Source organism: Chiloscyllium plagiosum, chromosome 3 (assembly GCF_004010195.1).
Source record: "Chiloscyllium plagiosum isolate BGI_BamShark_2017 chromosome 3, ASM401019v2, whole genome shotgun sequence".
NCBI classification, from domain to species: domain Eukaryota; kingdom Metazoa; phylum Chordata; class Chondrichthyes; order Orectolobiformes; family Hemiscylliidae; genus Chiloscyllium; species Chiloscyllium plagiosum.
Window position 1 is genome coordinate 111,470,149 of NC_057712.1, and position 18,944 is coordinate 111,489,092.

Genomic DNA, 18,944 nt, shown 5'->3' on the forward strand with positions numbered 1-18,944 from the left:
TAAGGGCTTATGGCCAAAACGTCGACTTTCCTGCTCCTCCGATGCTGCCTGACCTGCTGTGCTTTTCCAGCACCACACTTTTTGATTCTGCAATAATTATAGTCTGTTAGAGTGTGATATCATAGACCTCACTTTCAGAAGTGGAGGAATGGAAACTTAACATTTCTAATTGCCAAGTTATGGAAGATAGAAAAGGAGAGGAGGCTCCTGGTAGTATTGATCAAAGAAACAATTAATAGTATGACAAAAGAATGATGTAATTGATGGGTTAAAATAGACTCTATTTAGTTAAACATAACTATTATGCTACCTGGTATACACCATAGGTCACCAAATAGTGATGTGAGTAGGAGAGCAAATTTGCAGTTAATTTAGCAAAATATACAAGAATATGGAGTACTGACAATTAGTATCTTCAGTTATTCTAATATAATTTGGGAAAATAACCATGTGATTGCAAAGCACTGGAGGGATTTGAAATATGCACAAGAGAATTTTCCTAATCTGTGTGTTTCCAACCCAATGAAAAGAGGAACCAGTACTAGATCTGGTTGTCAGTGATGAATTGAGCGAAATGGAGCACATTTCAATCGGCGAGGATTTGACAACAGTAATCATAACTGTTCTAAATATGTACCTTTTGAGTTGTGTAGATTGAGCAATGTAACTTGAGTAAAGGATACAGATGTGGTTTTCTGTTTATTCCCTCTTCTGTGCTTGAACAAAACTTCTGAACCTAATGATATGAAAGAGAGCAAAGAATAACATAAAGGCTTAACTGGAAGAATGCTATTTTCAGTGAATTGAAAAGGGATCTTGCCCAAGTTTATGAATCAAAAATTGGGAGGCCTTCAAAGGGGAGATTATTCAGGTATAAAATTAGCATATTCTCACAAGGGAGAAAGGAAGGGCATTCAAAGCTAGATCTACCTGAATGAATAAAAAGAAAGAGACATTAAAACTGAAAGTAAAAAGGGAATTATAACAAACGTATACAATAGATAACCAAAGCTGAAAACAGAAAGCACATAATACTAAAGTTGGGGAAACAAGACTTGAGAATATGAGAAAACATTGACAACTAATGTAAAAGTGAATGTTAAACCTTTACAAACATAGATAAAGTAATAGAGAAAAATGAAGCAAGGAGCCCATTTGGGATCAATAAGGAATTTTTAATTCTTCTTTCATGGGGTGTGGCATAACTGGCTCAGCCAGCAATCATCGTCTATTTTAATTGTTCTTGAGAAAGTGATGAATTGCCGTCTTGAACTGTTGTAGTCCCATCTGTTGCAAGTACACTATATTGTTATAGAGGTGGAAAACATGGCTGAATATTAAATTAGTATTTTGGATTTGTCTTCATTACAAAACAACATACTGCTAATGTTGAAGTCAAGGAGAATGCTGTAGCCATATCAGTGGTTACAATGTCAGAAGTAAAAGAGTTAGGTACTCTGGACTGAGTAGAGAAATCTCTTCACCCAAAGTGTTGTGAATCTTTAGAATTCTGTATCGTGGAGAACTATTAAGTGTCCAGTTGTTGACTGCATTCATAACAGAGATAGTAGATTTTTGGATGCTAGAAGAATCGAGGATTTTGGGGTTACTGTGGAAAAGTAGAGTTGAGTAGAAAATTAACCATGATCCTTTTGAACAGCAGAGCAGGCTTGAAGGGCCGAAAAGCTTAGTGTTCCTGATTTGTAAGTTTCTATGTTTGGATATTAGATAGAAGAATAATGGATTTGACATGTGCTAAAAAGTGCCTCTTGACACCAGTATTGAGAAGCTACTGAGGCAAGTAGTGCTTAAATTTCAGATGGTCTAGTCATAGTCTTCCAATCCTCCTTAGGTATGGGCTGGACTATTGTAAATGTTAACACCTCTGCTCATAAAAGTGGAGAGGAATAAATCAAGCAGTCTTGGTGATGACCGGGGTAACTTTTAAAGATAATACAGGGGGGGTAAAATTATTTGACATTCTGAAAATTTATATGCTGATAAATTATTGACTTAAGTAACAGATGTGGTTCAAAGGAGCAATGTGGTTGTGTTGTATATAGGGACCTTCAAAGGGTGTTTGCTAAACTACCACGTATGCTTGTGGGTGTAGCACAGTGGTCATGTGACCTGGATTAATAACCTGGCAATATGAGTTCAGTTCTCTCAGTGCAATTTGTGAATTTGATTAGATTAGATTAGATTACATTACAGTGTGGAAACAGGCCCTTCAGCCCAACAAGTCCACACCGACCCGCCGAAGCGCAACCCACCCATACCCCTACATTTACCCCTACCTAACACTATGGGCAATTTAGCATGGCCAATTCACCTGACCTGCACATCTTTGGACTATGGGAGGAAACCGGAGCACCCGGAGGAAACCCACGCAGACACGGGGAGAATGTGCAAGCTCCACACAGTTAGTCGCCTGAGGCGGGAATTGAACCCAGGTCTCCGGCGCTGAGAGGCAGCAGTGCTAACCACTGTGCCACCGAATTTGGATTCAGTTAATGAAATAAGACTGGAATGAAAAGCTAGTATCAATCAAGACTGCCTTAAAGTCTTTAGATTGTCATAAAAGCCAAAATAATTTGTTTATTGTCCTTTAGAGAAGGAAAATGCTACCCCCCATCCATGGCTCATTAATGTGATGGACTTTCAACTGCTCTCTGAAGTACCACTTAGTCATATCAACATATTCACAATTTTTGTTTCATTCAACCACGGCATATGGGTGTCATTGACTAGGCCAATATTTATTGTCCAATTTCCCAGAGGGCAGTTAAGAGTCAACCACATTGCTGCAGGTCTGGAGCCACATGGGAACCAGACCAGGTAAGGATGGAAGTGACATTCCCTAAAGGGTATTATTGAACTAGATGGGTTTTTATGACAATTAACAGTAGTTACATGGTCACCAATAGGCTAGCTTTTTATTCCAGATTTTTTATTGAATTAAAATTTCACATCTGCCAAGGTAGGATTCAAACCAATGTTCACAGAGCATTAGCCTGGGATTTTAGATTACTAGACTAGTGAAATTATCACTGTGCCACCACATCCTTATAAACTAAAAATCAATATTGAATTGACAGCTTGGGTATTGACATTAGTCCTGTCCATTCTACAAAGTTCTTTCACAAACATCTGGGCAGATGTACCAAAATTGAGAGAGCATTCTCACAGATGAACACAGCCATACTCTCAGAATCAGACTTTTCCTTCACCATTCCTAGGTTCTCCTGTACCATTGACAGGATAAATCCAGTATGGTTGGTACACAGTGTTGAGGAGGTTACTGTGAGATTTCTCAACATTTGACTTTTGATTCTATCAAACCTCATAGCATCAGCTCATATGTGAGCTTGTAAATTTCCTGTTAATCACCACTTATCCTCTGTAAGCTGGTGAATCTGTAAGCCTCCCTGTTGAATATCAATTGGATGAGGTAATGAGGATCACGGTGTACACTGTTTGGGTAACATCTTCTCTAATAAAGTATCAATTTAGTACCTCAGCCTTGCCTACTGTTCCCATAGTAATGTAAGTGTATTTGCATCAGCTGTGACTGCAGTGGTTCAAGATGTTGGCTCACCATTGCCTTCCCAAGAATAATTAGGAGGGTCAATAAATGCCGGCCTTGAAGTGTTATCTTAATAGGTTAATGTACCATTGACAGAGGAAAAATTTACGAACATGTTGAGGGTTAATCTTTTCAAAATTAGCAGAAGAAATTTTTAGACTTTAGGCATAGCTCTGTTTAAAATTTATATCGCTTCAGTTAACTATCTCCAATTAATAAAATAAATTTCCTCACTGGTTGCATTTAGTTGTGCTCAGGGCAGGGGATCTCAAGCACAAATCCATGCCCCATTACACTGAGATTAAAACAAGTCAATATGCTCAGCCAACGTATTTGTCTGTATTTATAACTTCAGATTTTAATAAAATAAAGGATAATACCTCAAACACATTAGCAACTTATGTTTAAAAAGGGACATAATGGTACACGATGGTTGAAACAATCATTTATTCCAGGAAGCCAAACAAAAGATCAAGATCAGTGAAAAATGTCTGCATTCATTAAAACTATTGAAGCAGTTTCGGAATTAATTTTATTTATCATCAACAAATTTCAAAGCATATTTGTTTTACATGGTTTTGTAAACACATCAGGACTCTCAGACATCTCTATAAAATGGTATTTTCCATATAATTATTCTGCTCTCTGAATGATTGGCTGAAAAAAAAAGTTGACTCTGCTCCTCAAACAGAATTTTATGAAGTTTTGTTTGAAGGTGTGTGCAACAGACATTTTTCATGCCCTGCGAAGGTTACTGAGGCTTGTGGTAACTTTGAAATCAATTTCTTAAATAATATTCTGTTGGAAAAGGCTTTCACAATTTTTCAGTTTTGGTCCACAACAGCGGAAATGTTTTCCTGTGAGTTACAGTCAGTGATGCTGCGGCAGAACTCTCTGCATGATTAGAATTGTTAATGATGAGTCGGAATTCATGGTATTGTGTGTTTCTTTAAGAACTCACAGCAGGAGACCCATAGATGGTCACAATGCTTATATCAGAGAAAATGTGAATAATTTTCTAATACAGTAACTGATGTTAAGAGGTTTCTTTATGTGTAGCTGATTTCTTTAGCCTTGGTGTTGGAAACCCACTGTCTAATGGGCAACCCTAAACCGAAGGGTTGGAAAGGCTGAGGCATAATGCAGCAAAGCACAGTAGAACGCTGGAAAACACTGAACGGTACAGCACAGGAGGATAGTCTTTTAGCATATTTCTGAAAATGCACATCACAAAAGTTGTTTGTAGAAAACTTCCAAAGAAAATATTCTTATTCTTAGAACAAATACATTAATTTAAAATGTGCATATCATTTTCACTAATCTACTCATTTAAAAATGATGCAGAAATGTACTTTCAAAGTGAAAATGGTAATAGTGAGTGCAGAGTAAATTAATATTTATTTTCAATATGTACAAAAAAGGCATTAATTCCAATATATTTTGTAGAGCTGAGACTCTCAGCTGATGTGTGCATGTGAAACCAAAGAATGAAAACAACTTTTCAAAATGTACTGCCAAATTCTGATTTTTATTTGTTTACAAATCTTCAAAGCAGTTTTGGCTTTTCAGGATAACCTTGTTGAATTATTTTTTGCAAGTACTTTGTACAGAAACATTAGTGAGATATGCTGTCTGTTCGTAAAACCTGTACCAACAATACAGGAAGAAAATAAAATATAGTTTCTGAGTTAAGTGACATAGGCTAGGTAAAACAGAACACTGCAAACTGTCTCTAACTAAGGATTGCAATATAATTCCAGCAAAGCTTGGGAATAATAGTGCTATAAAAAGATGAGGCTGTATAGTCTAACATTTGTGTGCGTGTTTTTTGTCTGAGACTGTTAAGTGACATTGGGGTTAATTTTACATTGTCAGCAGACATGAATTAAATGAATAAAACCTCGTCAAAACAGGAATATATCAGCTTCATTTTTTTGGATGCAAATTCTATCTATTTCAAGTTCCAGTTATTTGAACACTGAATTATCAGTAATGTTGAACTGAACTGATCATAATTCAGATGATTTTAGGAATAATATAGCAGCTATATTTGAATTAATGTGGAAACTTCAGGGCCATAGAAGATTATCATGATTTGAACTAATAAGTGAAAATGAGGTTAAAATTTGACACTGAGAGTTCATGGGTCAAAGAAAGAAGACACAGATTTTAGTGCACAGTAACTTACCTCTGCATTTCTGATGATATACCTGGGGTAAAACATATTCAGTATCCTCTCACAAGGTCAACTAAGCCCAAAGATGGATTGGAGAGAAGGTAATATCAAAGAATGAGAATGTCCAGGGTTAATATAGTTTTGTTTAACCAGGAAGATGGCAATGCCAGGCCTCGTTCTATGAAATTAAGTATGGCAAGTTGGCAATGCAAGCGTCGGGGAACATCCAGGAAATAATGACCATAATATAATTAGGCTCAATATGGAAACTTAAAGTACAGGAAACTGAAAAAGTTAAAAGCTCTTGACTGGAAAAAAGCCAGTTCAATGAGATGAAAGAGAAAGTAGTCAAATAAATTGAAAGGAAATGTTAAATGAAGCTGTGAACAAACTACGGAAAACTTTTAAAGAAAACTGATTAAGACCAGACGTAGTCTCACAAGACGTAATGAGGGCGGAATAGTAACAGGACTTCTTTATGGAAATAGACAAATTTAAAGGACACTTGAAGAAGAGGCATATGATAAATTTGGGCTGATAGTATAAAAGAAAATTGAGCCAACTACAGATTAAGGAATCCAAAGAAGATTAGAAAATGTAAACGGGTGACTGGCATCAAAGATAAAATGAAATTGTGAAGAATTTTACAAACATGGGGTGTGACGTAAGATAAAAAGAAGAAAAAAACTTGTTTCAAAATCAAAAATGTGTTTACTGTTGTTTGGCCATCATTGGCACCGAATAGAATCCAGTAGATCAAGATTGGGCAGCACGGTGGCTCATTGGTTAGTACTACTGCCTCACAGCAACAGGGACTCAAGTTCGATTTCTGCCTCGGGCGACTGTCTGTGTGGAGTTTGCCCATTCTCCCCGTGTCTGTGTGGGTTTCCTTCATGTGCTCCGGTTTCCTCGCACAATCCAAAGATGTGCAGGTCAGGTGAATTGGCCATCCTAAATTGCCGATAGTGTTAGGTGCATTAGTCGGGGTAAATAGAGGGCAGGGGAACGGGTTTGGGTGGGTTACTCTTCAGAGGGTCGGTGTGGATTTGTTAGGCCAAAGGGCCTGTTTCTATACTGTAGGGAATCTAATCAAGATGCTCAAACTGCAGATTTAATTGTGACCAACTCCATTAGAACTGCATTATCATGCTGCTTTATTTTAGTATTGTTTCACTAACACTGCACTAATGCATTGTGATTGTTATTGCCTGTTTTGTCCTCAGGTCGGTTTCTACATGTTGACAAACTTGGCCAGATTTTTACTTATATATTATATATCTTTTATTAACGTTTTATTGTCTCTTGAATACAGTAACATAGAATACTGTAGAATGTGCTTAAAGACGAAGGATTTTCTAGCACTGCAATGAAGTTTGAACAGTTTATGAAGGAATTAACACCCTTCATTATTTTGTCACCCATTTTAGTATTTATTGTTTCAGGTAAAGCAAGAATTATACTAAGCAAATATTACAATAGTATGGAGCAAAGTTAACCAAAGTTTTTAACAATATAATAACATAGTTCCATCACTTAATGACATTGCGCTGGTATTGCTCAATTGAAGTCAATTGAAGAACATTTAATTCAGCATCTTTAATTAGGAAAACTTCTCAAGGCATTTCAGAAGCATAATAATAACTACTAGTTCTTATTTTAAATAATTTTAACAATGTTAATTTAAAAAAAATTAAAAATGCATTTCAGATTGAAAACCATTACAAGCAAAAATTGCTCTTTGTTTTCTGTGCATTTTAAATGTAAAAACCATAATATTTTCGAGGATCAAACCCAGATTGATTTCTATTTATTGTCTCCTTTGGTTTTTTTGTCAATCCTTGCTTCATACTTCATTATTTTGTAAATAATAATGCAGCTCCTAAGAGCTTGAGTCATTACTTGATTTCTGATTTGAAATCTGTATGCATTCACTCATAATATTTTATAAGCTTAACTGTAACATGCTCTCTCTTCACACTGCTTTAATTTGACTTTTATAACAAGCTACTTAGCCATATTTAGTCTGAATGATGTACCATCTCAGTACGTTTTCAAAAGCTATTTCTTCAGAAGAATGACTGATCTGTTCTCTTGCTCTTGTTTTGCATGCAAGAGAAACCCATGGTCCTTTCTTCTCATTGTATACACATAGCATTAATGGATTTGGTTCGCTTGTATTGCCTCATTACTGGCTTAGGTTTCAATCACAGAAGTCTTTCAGTGTATGCAAATAAGATAGAATCATCTACCTGAGAGTTAATATTCCAAGCTTTAAAGTGTATTATAAATCTAATGTTTGTATTTAGAGCATAACATCCTGTTCTTTTTTGATGGGCAAAAAGCTAAGCGAGCCTGGGCAGCTGTTTGATGTTGGCTTCAAGTGTTATTAATTTCATATTCCATTATTCTTTTCACTGTAGTACAAGTGAAGCTGATGTGGAGGCTGTCGTGGATAAGCTATTTGATGAGCTGGCTCAGAAACAAAATGATAGTACGTAAGTTAATTTCTCTTGAAAGAGAATACATTTAGAACACAATGCCCAATCTCCACTGACCAATTAGTAAGTTCCATTGCTGTATATGGGTTGATGCCACACTCAAGTGGTTGTCATTGTATCAGTATTTTGTCTAATTTCTGTGTTGAATCATGTGCTATTATTCATCAAACCATGCATTTCCAAGGTATAAGAGATGAATTTTATAGTAATTATCCAGACAAGGCTGATTCTTTGTTCATGTTTCCATAGTAACACGACCAAGGATTTTGAAAGTGCAAGGCAGAGAACTGAGACTGAGCAAAGCTTGCGGAACCATAGCAGACTGCACATTTGAAGAGCTGTGTGATAAAGTAAGTACAGTCACTTCAGCCAAGAAGATGTGCTATCTTTCGGCTTTACTACATGTATAAAGTATGTTTCCTGAGCCAAGTGCTATTTCATCCATAAGATAAAACGTTGCTCCCTTTGCATTTTTACAGTTTGATTTATTTCTTATGGGGAAAGTGGAGGAGATACTACTTCTGCTACAATTGAAAGGAAGTGAAGTGCACTATAGGACTGGTGGACTGACTTACAGTTATAGAATCATAGAGATGTACAGCATGGAAACAAACCCTTCGGTCAAACTTATCCATGCCGACCAGATATCCTAACCTAATCTAGCCCCATTTGCCAGCACTTGGCCCATATCCCTTTCTATTCATATACCCATCCAGATATCTTTTAAATATTGTAATTTGTACCAGCCTCCACCCCTTCCTCTGGCAGCTCATTCCATACATGCATCACCCTCTGTGTGAAAAAGTTGCCCCTTAGGTCCCTTTTGTACCTCCCCCTGCCACCTTAAACCTATGCCCTCTAGTTCTGGACTCCCCCACCCCAGGAAAAATACTTTGTTTATTTATCGTATCCATACCCTTCATGATTTTATAAACCTCCATAAGGTCACCTCTCAGCTTTCGACACTCCAGGGAAAACAGCCTAGCCTATTCAGCCTCTCCCTATAGCTCAAATCCTCCAACCCTGTACAGCTGTAACATGACTTCCCAACTCCTATACTCAATACTCTGACCAATAAAGGAAAGCATACCAGACGCCTTCTTCAATCTACCTACAATTCTACTTTCAAGGAGCTATGAACCTGCACTCCAAGGTCTCTTTGTTCAGCAACACTCCCTAGGACCTTACCATTCAGTGTATAAGTCCTGCAATGATTTGCTTTTCCAAAATGCAGCACATCACATTTATTTTAATTAAACTCCATCTGCCACTTCTCAGCGCATTGGCCCATCTGATCAAGATCCCATTGTAATCTGATGTAACCTTCTTCACTGTCCTCTACCCTTCCAATTTTGATGTCATCTGCAATCTTACGAGCTATATGGATAGGTACATGGATGGGTACTTAATCTAGGTTAGAAGTTCGGCACAACATCGTGGGCCGAAGGGCCTGTTCTGTGCTGTATTGTTCTATGTTCTATACTCCTAGGTTCACATCCAAATCATTTCTATAAATGATGAAAAGCAGTGAATCAAGCACCGATCCTTGTGACACTTCACTGGTCACAGGCCTCCTGTCTGATAAGCAACCCTCCACCACCACTCTCTGTCTTCTATCTTCAAGCCAGTTCTGTATCCAAATGGCTAGTATTCCATGAGATCTAACCTTGCTAACCAGTCTCCATATAGATTACGTCCACCACTCTGCCCTCATCAATTCTCTTTGTTACTTCTTCAAAAAACTCAGTCAAGTTCATGAGACATGATTTCCCACACACAAAGCCATGTTGACTATCCCTAATCAGTCCTTGCTTTTCCAAATACATGTACATCCTGTCCCTCAGGATTCCCTCCAACAACTTGCCCACCACCAATGTAAGGCTCACTATTCTATAGTTCCCTGGCTTGCACTTACCTTTTTAAACAGTGGCACCACATTAGCCAACCTCCAGTCTTCCAGCACCTCACCTGTGATTATCAATGATCCAAATAGCTCAGCAAGAGGCCCAGAAATCACTTCTCTAGTTTCACATAGAGTTCTAGGCTTTAAAGAATTGCATTTAGCTATAATTAAAAATCAAACTAAATATATCCTACGATTTTGCACATCCAAGAAGCTCTAATAGGGAGGTAGATCTTGGTCTTTTCTTCACTCCTTCACCCGCCATCCTCGCCTTCCTGTCTGTAAAGTTTGAAGCAATTTAACTATGTCCTGGGCTTTGTTTCTGGATGAAATTAACACACCTTGCACACTGACTAATAAAGTTAAAGTGATACAAACATAGGACCATCCTTTACATGGTAACCAAAGATGTAAAAGATCAGTTAGGTCATTGTTGAAGGAGTTCCCTGTTATTTAAATATGTTCGTGTAATCTTAAAAAATGATGAAAATGTTATTCTGAAGGTCAATATTACAAAACCAAAGAACAGTTGAGAGAAAATTGAAATGCTGAATTCTTAATTTGATGGGTATGAATCTATGTTACGATTTTTCTTGTAATCTGATCTTCATTCAGCAAGATGCTTATTTTCCCGACTGTTAACAGTATGGAGTCTTGAATATTGGAAAACTTAAAAGGGTATGAGTGAGCTAGCAGGAGGGATCAGGAGAGTGACCAAAAGGTTGACATTTCAAATATGTCTTGATGAGGTTCTTTAAAGGTTGAAAAATCAAAAGGTTTACATTCAGAATTACAACTTCACTGATGGAGTCCCCTCCTATTGCTGAACATATGGTCTCTGCCAGCAGACCACCTCCAACACCCTTACACATTTCTCTCCAGAATGGTCACCAGTAAACAGGCAATGCTATCCATGGATTTATTGTGAATTATTGCATTGCCAGCATGGCCTTCATGGAAACTTGACTGAGGGATAAATGACACCACCATGGAAGCTAACCTTCTTGGAATCCATGTACACTTCTCACTGCCACAGAAAGGCTACCAAAATCATCAAAGACCCCTCCCATCCTGGTAATGCTGTCTTCCAATCTCTTCCATCAGGTAGAAGATATGGAAGCTTGAACTTACACACCAACAGGTTCAAGAACACCTTCTTCCCTGCCGTTATTAGACTGCTGAATAGACCCCTCTAACTTCAATTAATGCTGATTTTGCTAATGTTAATCTTACTTTGTGCACCTTGTGTGCAGCTGTAACCTTGTATGCCTTGCTCTTAACCTTATATGCTGCTCGCCGTTTAAACACCCTATGATCTGTATGACCTTGTTTGCTATGATCTGTCTGTACTGCTCGCAGAACAAAACTTTTAATTGTACTTAAGGACGTGTGGCTATAATAAATCAAGTCAAACCTTTTGCCTTAATGAAGTCTCCCTATATCGTCCAATTCTTGCCCTTTCAAAACAGTGAAGGTCTGCTGCTGATCACCGGATCATAGGTTAATTTGATTCCAAACTTCATTGGCACTTTCTCCTCCACTCCTCTCACGTCTACTCCAAAATTAATATTCTGTGCTGCTCTCCTAAATGTGATTCAAATTTATCACCAATATATGTTCACTTCCTGCTGTGTTGCCAACAGACCTGTTCAAATGGTCGTCTTAAATGCTGAAATTGACTGAATTTTTGTAGCTTCTGCTTTACTGCAAATGATTCATTTATAATATGTTATTCATTATAAAGAGTTACTGGATGATGATGCCATTAAACTGTTCATCACTATGGTGCCCAAATATGCACAAGTAATCCTACCATCAGGATACATTCTAGCTTTTTTCCACTGCATTTTGGCAGGTTAATAAATAAAATGTTGCTGAAATATAATTACTGATCTAAAAGCACCTTCAGAATCAGAGCACTTTGTGTTTTGTTACCTGAAAAATCACAACATCTTTCTGTCTATAATAACTAATGCAACCAAACAAAAGATTCAACTTCCTACTGAATAGTGCAGACTTTGTTCACGTAAAAACATGCTAAGTCTGGAGTTGAAGTGATGTTGATGGAGCATGCATTAAATCATTACATTTTTGTAACAAAAAAAAGTGCTACAAGGGCAAAACAAAAGGTATGGTGTAAACAGCTCTGATGCTCTAACTGAAGTGGGCTGCTGATGAAAAGCTGAAGCTAGTTGCGTTGCATGTTACTACTTTGACACATCAGCTTCATAAAGAAAGTAAGCTTTTAGCGATAATGAGAATTGCACTTAAAGCTTTGTATGAGCTGTTTCTGTCTTTATGGTGGAACCTGTATGGGGGTACTTTTCCTGCATTGAAAATTTAGATTCAGAAGATTTAAGTCCACCTGCTAAGTAAAAAAATGTTCTTTATTGTTTGCTATAAAATTGAACAAAGTCATGGATCTCATGGCTGTTGGTTTTTATTGCTTTCTTCAACAGTTGTGGGCGGCACGGTGGCACAATGGTTAGCACTGCTGCCTCACAGCGCCAGAGACCCGGGTTCAATTCCCGCCTCAGGCGACTGACTGTGTGGAGTTTGCACATTCTCCCAGTGTCTGCGTGGGTTTCCTCCGAGTGCTCCGGTTTCCTCCCACAGTCCAAAGATGTGCAGGTCAGGTGAATTGGCCATGCTAAATTGCCCGTAGTGTTAGGTAAGGGGTAAATGTAGGGGTATGGGCGGTGTGGACTTATTGGGCCGAAGGGCCTGTTTCCACACTGTAATGTAATGTAATCTAATCTAATCTAATCTAATATTAAAAAAAAGTCCATTCCTTATATGTCAGATAGTATCTATTAAATAAAGGAAGACTGGTATTCACTGGACCAGCCATATAAACATTGTGACTACAAGAGCAGGTCAGAGCTTGGGAATTCTGTGATGTTTAATGCATCTCCTCATTCCCCAAGCCTTTCCATCATTGACAATTGGCCATGCTAAGTTGCCCGTAGTGTTAGGTAAGGGGTAAATGTAGGGGTATGGGCGGTGTGGACTTATTGGGCCGAAGGGCCTGTTTCCACACTGTAATGTAATGTAATGTAATGTAATGTAATCTAATCTAATATTAAAAAAAAGTCCATTCCTTATATGTCAGATAGTATCTATTAAATAAAGGAAGACTGGTATTCACTGGACCAGCCATATAAACATTGTGACTACAAGAGCAGGTCAGAGCTTGGGAATTCTGTGATGTTTAATGCATCTCCTCATTCCCCAAGCCTTTCCATCATTGACAAGGCACAAATCAAGAGTGTCATGGAATACTGTCCGCTTGCCTGAATGAGTGCAACTCCAAAAACATTCAAGAAACTGAACACCGTCTATGATTAGCATCTCATCCAGCATTTTAAACATTCACTCCCATCAGCAACAATAGCAGAAGTGTGTACCTTAGGTAATATCTTTCAAACTCATTACCTCTACCACCTCGATAAAGAAGGTCACCAAATGTTAGAGAACATCACTGCCTGCAAGTTCACCACCAAACAATACGTTATCCTGACTTAGAGCTATGTCACTCTCACTGGGTCAAAATCTTGGAACTCTTCCAGTCAATTGTGAGTGTACATACACTCTATGGATTGCAGAGGTTCAAGAAGGCACCTCATCCACCACCTCAAGGGAATTTGCAATGAGTGACAAATGCTGATAAAGTAATGACAGCCACATCTTGTAAAGAAAAATAATAGTTTATAAAGTGCCAAAGGTTTCCAAAGCACTTTACACCTCATGAAGTACTTTTTGAAGCAAAGTTACTATTATAATCCATGAAACACAACAGTCTATTATGTACAGAAACATTCCATAAGCAGTCCTGTCATATTGACCAGGTTTATTTCAATGACTTAGTTAAGTAATAAACATTGACCAGAATAGCAGAGAGAACTTATCTGCTCCACTTGAGAATTGTTCCAGGAGCTCTTTTATGTGCAGCTCAGAGACGGGGTCTCCATTTGATGTATGCTCTGAAAGATGACACCTTCATAATTGTATTAGCATAATACACTTGTTGTTATCTATAATATTCAAAGTTTTACATATCCTGTCAGCTTTTCTTGTTCATTTGAAACTGCTTTTGGTCACATTTCTATATCATGTCTGCCTTCAATATGTCTGGGTGTAACAGCTTTTTATCTCATTTTAAACATAGATTTTCATTTGTTTCATTAGTTGACTCAACGTTTTCTAATATGCTCAATCCTGTTTCACATCATGAGCCCATGTGCTCAAGCCTTACTTTTGTCAAAGAATTTTACAGCACAGAAAGGCTTAATTGTGACTATACTGGTCTATGAAAAAGTTCCCATTTCTTAAAAATAAGTAAACTGTTTATTTGCTTTAAAAACTAGTATGGATTTTGTATCTGCTGTAGTTCCTTGAAGGGACAACCCATTTTCTAACCAACCTCTGTTTTAAGAAAGATCTTTCTAACCTCTCCCTTTGGTCTGTTGCTAACTGTATTCAATTTATGATTTGGAGATGCCTGTGTTGGACTGGGGTGGACAAAGTTAAAAATCACACAACACCAGGTTATAGTCCAATAGGTTTAATTGGAAGCACACTAGCTTTCGGAGCGATGCTGAATGAAGGAACGTCGCTCCGAAAACTAGTGTGTTTCCAATTAAATCTGTTGGACTATAACCTGGTGTTGTGTGGTATTCAATTTAATTCTTATACTTGCGAATCATCAGCCACTGGAAATAGATTTTTTTTCCCTGACTTTTATGCGTAAATGTTTGCATACTATTATCAGCTTTTCCTTTTACCTTCTTTGTTATAGAACAGGCCAGATTCCTAAAAAAGACCATGTTTCTCTTCTAGCTCGCCATAGCTAGAGCTTCTCATTCCTGACATCGTATGTTAACCCCAGCTTGTACATCCTTCCTAAACTTATGGTAACCTGTATTTTATTTTGGGCTCACAGCTCTGAACTCAGCCAGCTCTCCTGCCTCATCTAAGCAATTTCGTCCTCTTTCACAACTTAAACCTTTTAGGCACTACTTTTCCCAAAATGTATGTAATTAATCTAGCTTTATTTTATTGTAGTTTCTTCTGTCTGAATCCCCTTCTATTTTATAAATAATACACCAAAAATCCCTCTAATCTTCAGAAAGGCTGCTTTTATTTAATTCATTGGGGGAGTATTCATATTCTGAGGGTAAAGTTGTTGTGTTTCCCAGGGAGATGCTAACTGACATAATGTGGCAGGAACCCATGTTTTAATTCACTTCTAAACAACAGAGGACTGATAAATTTAATGTGTGGGAGTATTGCTGTCTTCATCACTACCCCACCTCCAAACTCGACGGCCAACTTAGTTTAATTATATGTCAAGTTTATTTTCACTGGGCAATTTTTAAGATTAATTAACAGAGAAGTTTATTTTATCAAGTATTTGACTAATTTCCTTTTTAAATTCCAGAAACCGCCTTTTTAAATTACATCCCCATCAAAAACTTTGTGTATATTTAATTTTACTAATGCTTGCTTTGAGTTATTAATTGCAGTACCTCTTCTGTGCTTCCATATAGCTTCAACCATTCTTCTTGCTCTCAAGACGCTATCTCTTCCCCAGCTGCCCCTCAACCCCCACCAATGATTCCAAGCCCAAGGACCCCTTTCAATTAATTATATTCCCTGAACTCCTAGCCAAGCTCCAGGACCCCAGCATTCTGTCACCTAAAACCCGTGAGCCACCCCCACTTCTCCTCTACTGCTGACATGCCTTCTAAATACTGTCAGACCTGAGAGCATTCACCCACAGTAGCTATAACCTGTTATTTCTCTTTCTGATTTCATCATGCAACTGTTCTTCTAATGAAACCAAATGCCTTGAACACTAGCCCCAACTCAAATACAGCTACCACTGGCTTACTGTTGATGATACCAAGAGGTTTGTTTTTCCATATTTTCTTGCATCCATTGCCTCTCACTGCAGATGTCACAGAACCATTCTTATCAGAACTTAGAAGAGTCTGTTTCCATGCAGTATGACTTTACTATTTCATCTGCTACTCAGAAGTCAAAAACCTCCAATTGATCACTAACCGATCTCCAGAATTTACAAGCAATGAAGTACAGAATGTCAGTTGCCGTACTGGACTAGCAAAACCCAGAGGCTTTATTCAAAGAACAAGAACTAATTACCTTTAACAAGATGCTTTATAGGAAAGTTATAAAACAAAATATAAATACTGAATGATGTAATGAAATATTAAACCAGGTGATAAAAAGATTTGTTTTAAAGAGAATCTTAAAGAACGGAGGAAAGAGAAGTAGATAAAAGAGTGATTATAGAATGGAAATTCAAGAAATTATTGGTGGTAAGGCAAAAGGCAATTATTGAGATTTTTGAACGGGTGAGGCCAGTGACAAATTTGAAAATGAGGATGCGAATTTCAGTTTGAGGTGGTGCCTGACTGTGCTATTGTATTTGCAAGCGTAGGGGAGGTAGTTGAGTAGGATTTGGTGCAAGTAAGGACATGAACTCCAGAGTATTGAATAACAGAGGATGGAGTGTGGGAGGCTGTCCAAGACTGCAGTAGAATAATCAGATTTGGAGATGACAAAAACGTAGAGGGTGTCAGATGTAATTGGGCTGGGACAAGCTGAGAGTGTGACAGTATTAAGGAGGTGGAAGTAAACAGTCTTGATGTGGGTATATAGTAGGAAGCTGGTCCTTGGGGCAAGTCTGATTGCAAACAGTCGAGTTCAATTTCAAACAGTTGCCACAAAAAGCGTTGATATCCTTGGCTAGAGTGTGGAGTTGGTCATGGGGACTGAAGGCAACAGCTTCAGTCTTCCAGATATTTAATTGGAGAAAATTTTGGCATTTGAGAGCGAGGAGAGGTTAAAACAAGTGGAGGTGAGATAGAACAAGGGCCTCCAGCGTACAGATAGAAACTAATGGCTTGATTTTAGATTATGTCACCAAGAGGTAATGTGAATGAGAAGCAAGTGGGGAAAAGGATAGATTTCTGGGAAGAAACACAGTTTAACAATGCAGGAGCAAGAGGAAAAGCCATTGCAGGTGATTCTCTTTCTGTGACTGAATAAATCTGAATGAAACCAGGTAAATCCAGTCCCATACAGCATGCCAATGGTGGAAAAGTGCTGGAGAGAACTTTTTTGCTGAACGACATCAAATGTTATTAACAGGACAAGGATGGTGGATACTGTTGTCTTGGTCACAAAAGATGTCATTTGTACCTTTGTTAGGAACCAGTTCATTGAAGGGGTCAGAAACCTGATCAGAGGGATTCAAACAAGCTCTTTCTTTTTAAAAAAAAGAGAAACAAAGAATTGTGGATGTTAGAAATCTAAAACAAAAACAGAAATTGATGGAGAGACTCAGCAGGTCTGGCAGTATCTGTGGAGAGAAAGCAGTGTCAAGGTTTCAGGTCCTGTAGCCTTCAGAACACTAAAAAGCACTGGAGACAAATCCCAACCATGTTGAACTTGTCCAGCCTGATTCGGTGATGAATAGTTAATTTCTCAAAAATTGTGACATTGACTTCAGTAAGTTATTTGTGGAGTTCGTAACAATGAAAGCTGCTAGATAACAGTGCCCACCCAAATGGCTTGGTGATGGAAATCTGTCGAAGTAGTATGGAGTTTTTTGTTTTGAAAATTAGTTACCTAAATTAGATGCTATTCAGATCATTTCCTCAAGGATCACTTGAGCAGTGGCCTTAAAGGGACAGATCAAATTAAATACAACTGCACTAAAAACAGAAAATGCTGCAGAAACTGAGGAAGTCTGGCAGCATCTGTAGAGAGAGCAACAGAGTTAATGCTTTACATAGGACATAGAATGTTCCAGCGCAGTACAGGCCCTTCGACCCAACCAGCAAAAATAATCTGATGCCCATCTAACCTACACCATTCCATTATTATCAATATGTATGTCCAATGCCCTTAACACCGGCAAGTCTACTACTGTTGCAGACAGGCCGTCCCATGCCCCTACTACTCTTTGAATGAAGAAACTACCCCTAATATCTGTCCTAAATCTATCACTCCTCAACTTAAAGCTATGTCCCCTCCTGTTAGCCTTCACCATCCGAGGAAAACTGCTCTCAGTGTCCACTCTATCTAACCCTCTGATTATCTTATACATCTTGATTAAGTCACCTCTCAACCTTCTTCTCTCCAACAAAAACAGCCTCAGTTCCCTCAGCCTTTCCTTGTAAGACCTCCCTTCCATACCAGGCAACATCCTAGTAAGTCTCCTCTGAACCCTTTCCAGTGCTTCCACATCCGTCCTATAATGTGGTGACCTGAACTGCATGCAATACTCCAGGTGCAGCCTTATCAGTGTCTTGTACAGCTGAAGGATGACCTCGTGGCTCCGAACCTCAATCCCCCTACCAATAAGCGTCAACACACCATACGCCTTCTTAACAACCATATCAACTTGGGTGGCAACTTTCAGGGATTTATGCACCTGGACACCGAGATCTCTCTGTTCATCTACACTCCGTGAATCTTCCCTTCGCCCAGTACTCTGCATTCCTGTTATTTCTTCCAAAGTGAACTACCTCACATTTTTCTGCATTAAACTCCATTTGCCGCTTCTCAGCTCAGCTCTGCATCTTATCTATGTCCCTCTGTAACCTACAACATACTTCGGCACTATCCACAACTCTGCCTACCTAAGTGCCAACTGCAAATTTACTAACCCATCCTTCTATGCCCACATCCAGATCATTTATAAAAATGATAAACAGCAGTGGCCCCAAAACAGATCTTTGTGGCACACCA

At 38.3% G+C, this 18,944-nt stretch overlaps 1 protein-coding gene across 4 annotated transcripts in view; it reads left to right on the plus strand.

Moving 5' to 3' along the window:
• afg1lb (AFG1 like ATPase b) overlaps positions 1-18,944 on the plus strand; it is a 168,835-nt gene that overhangs the window by 138,928 nt on the left and 10,963 nt on the right. For all 4 annotated transcript variants that reach the window (XM_043687086.1, XM_043687085.1, XM_043687087.1 and 1 more), the window contains 2 exons: positions 8,183-8,253; positions 8,510-8,610. In XM_043687086.1, coding sequence (XP_043543021.1) covers positions 8,183-8,253; positions 8,510-8,610 — 172 coding nt within the window. The remainder of the gene's footprint in view (positions 1-8,182; positions 8,254-8,509; positions 8,611-18,944) is intronic.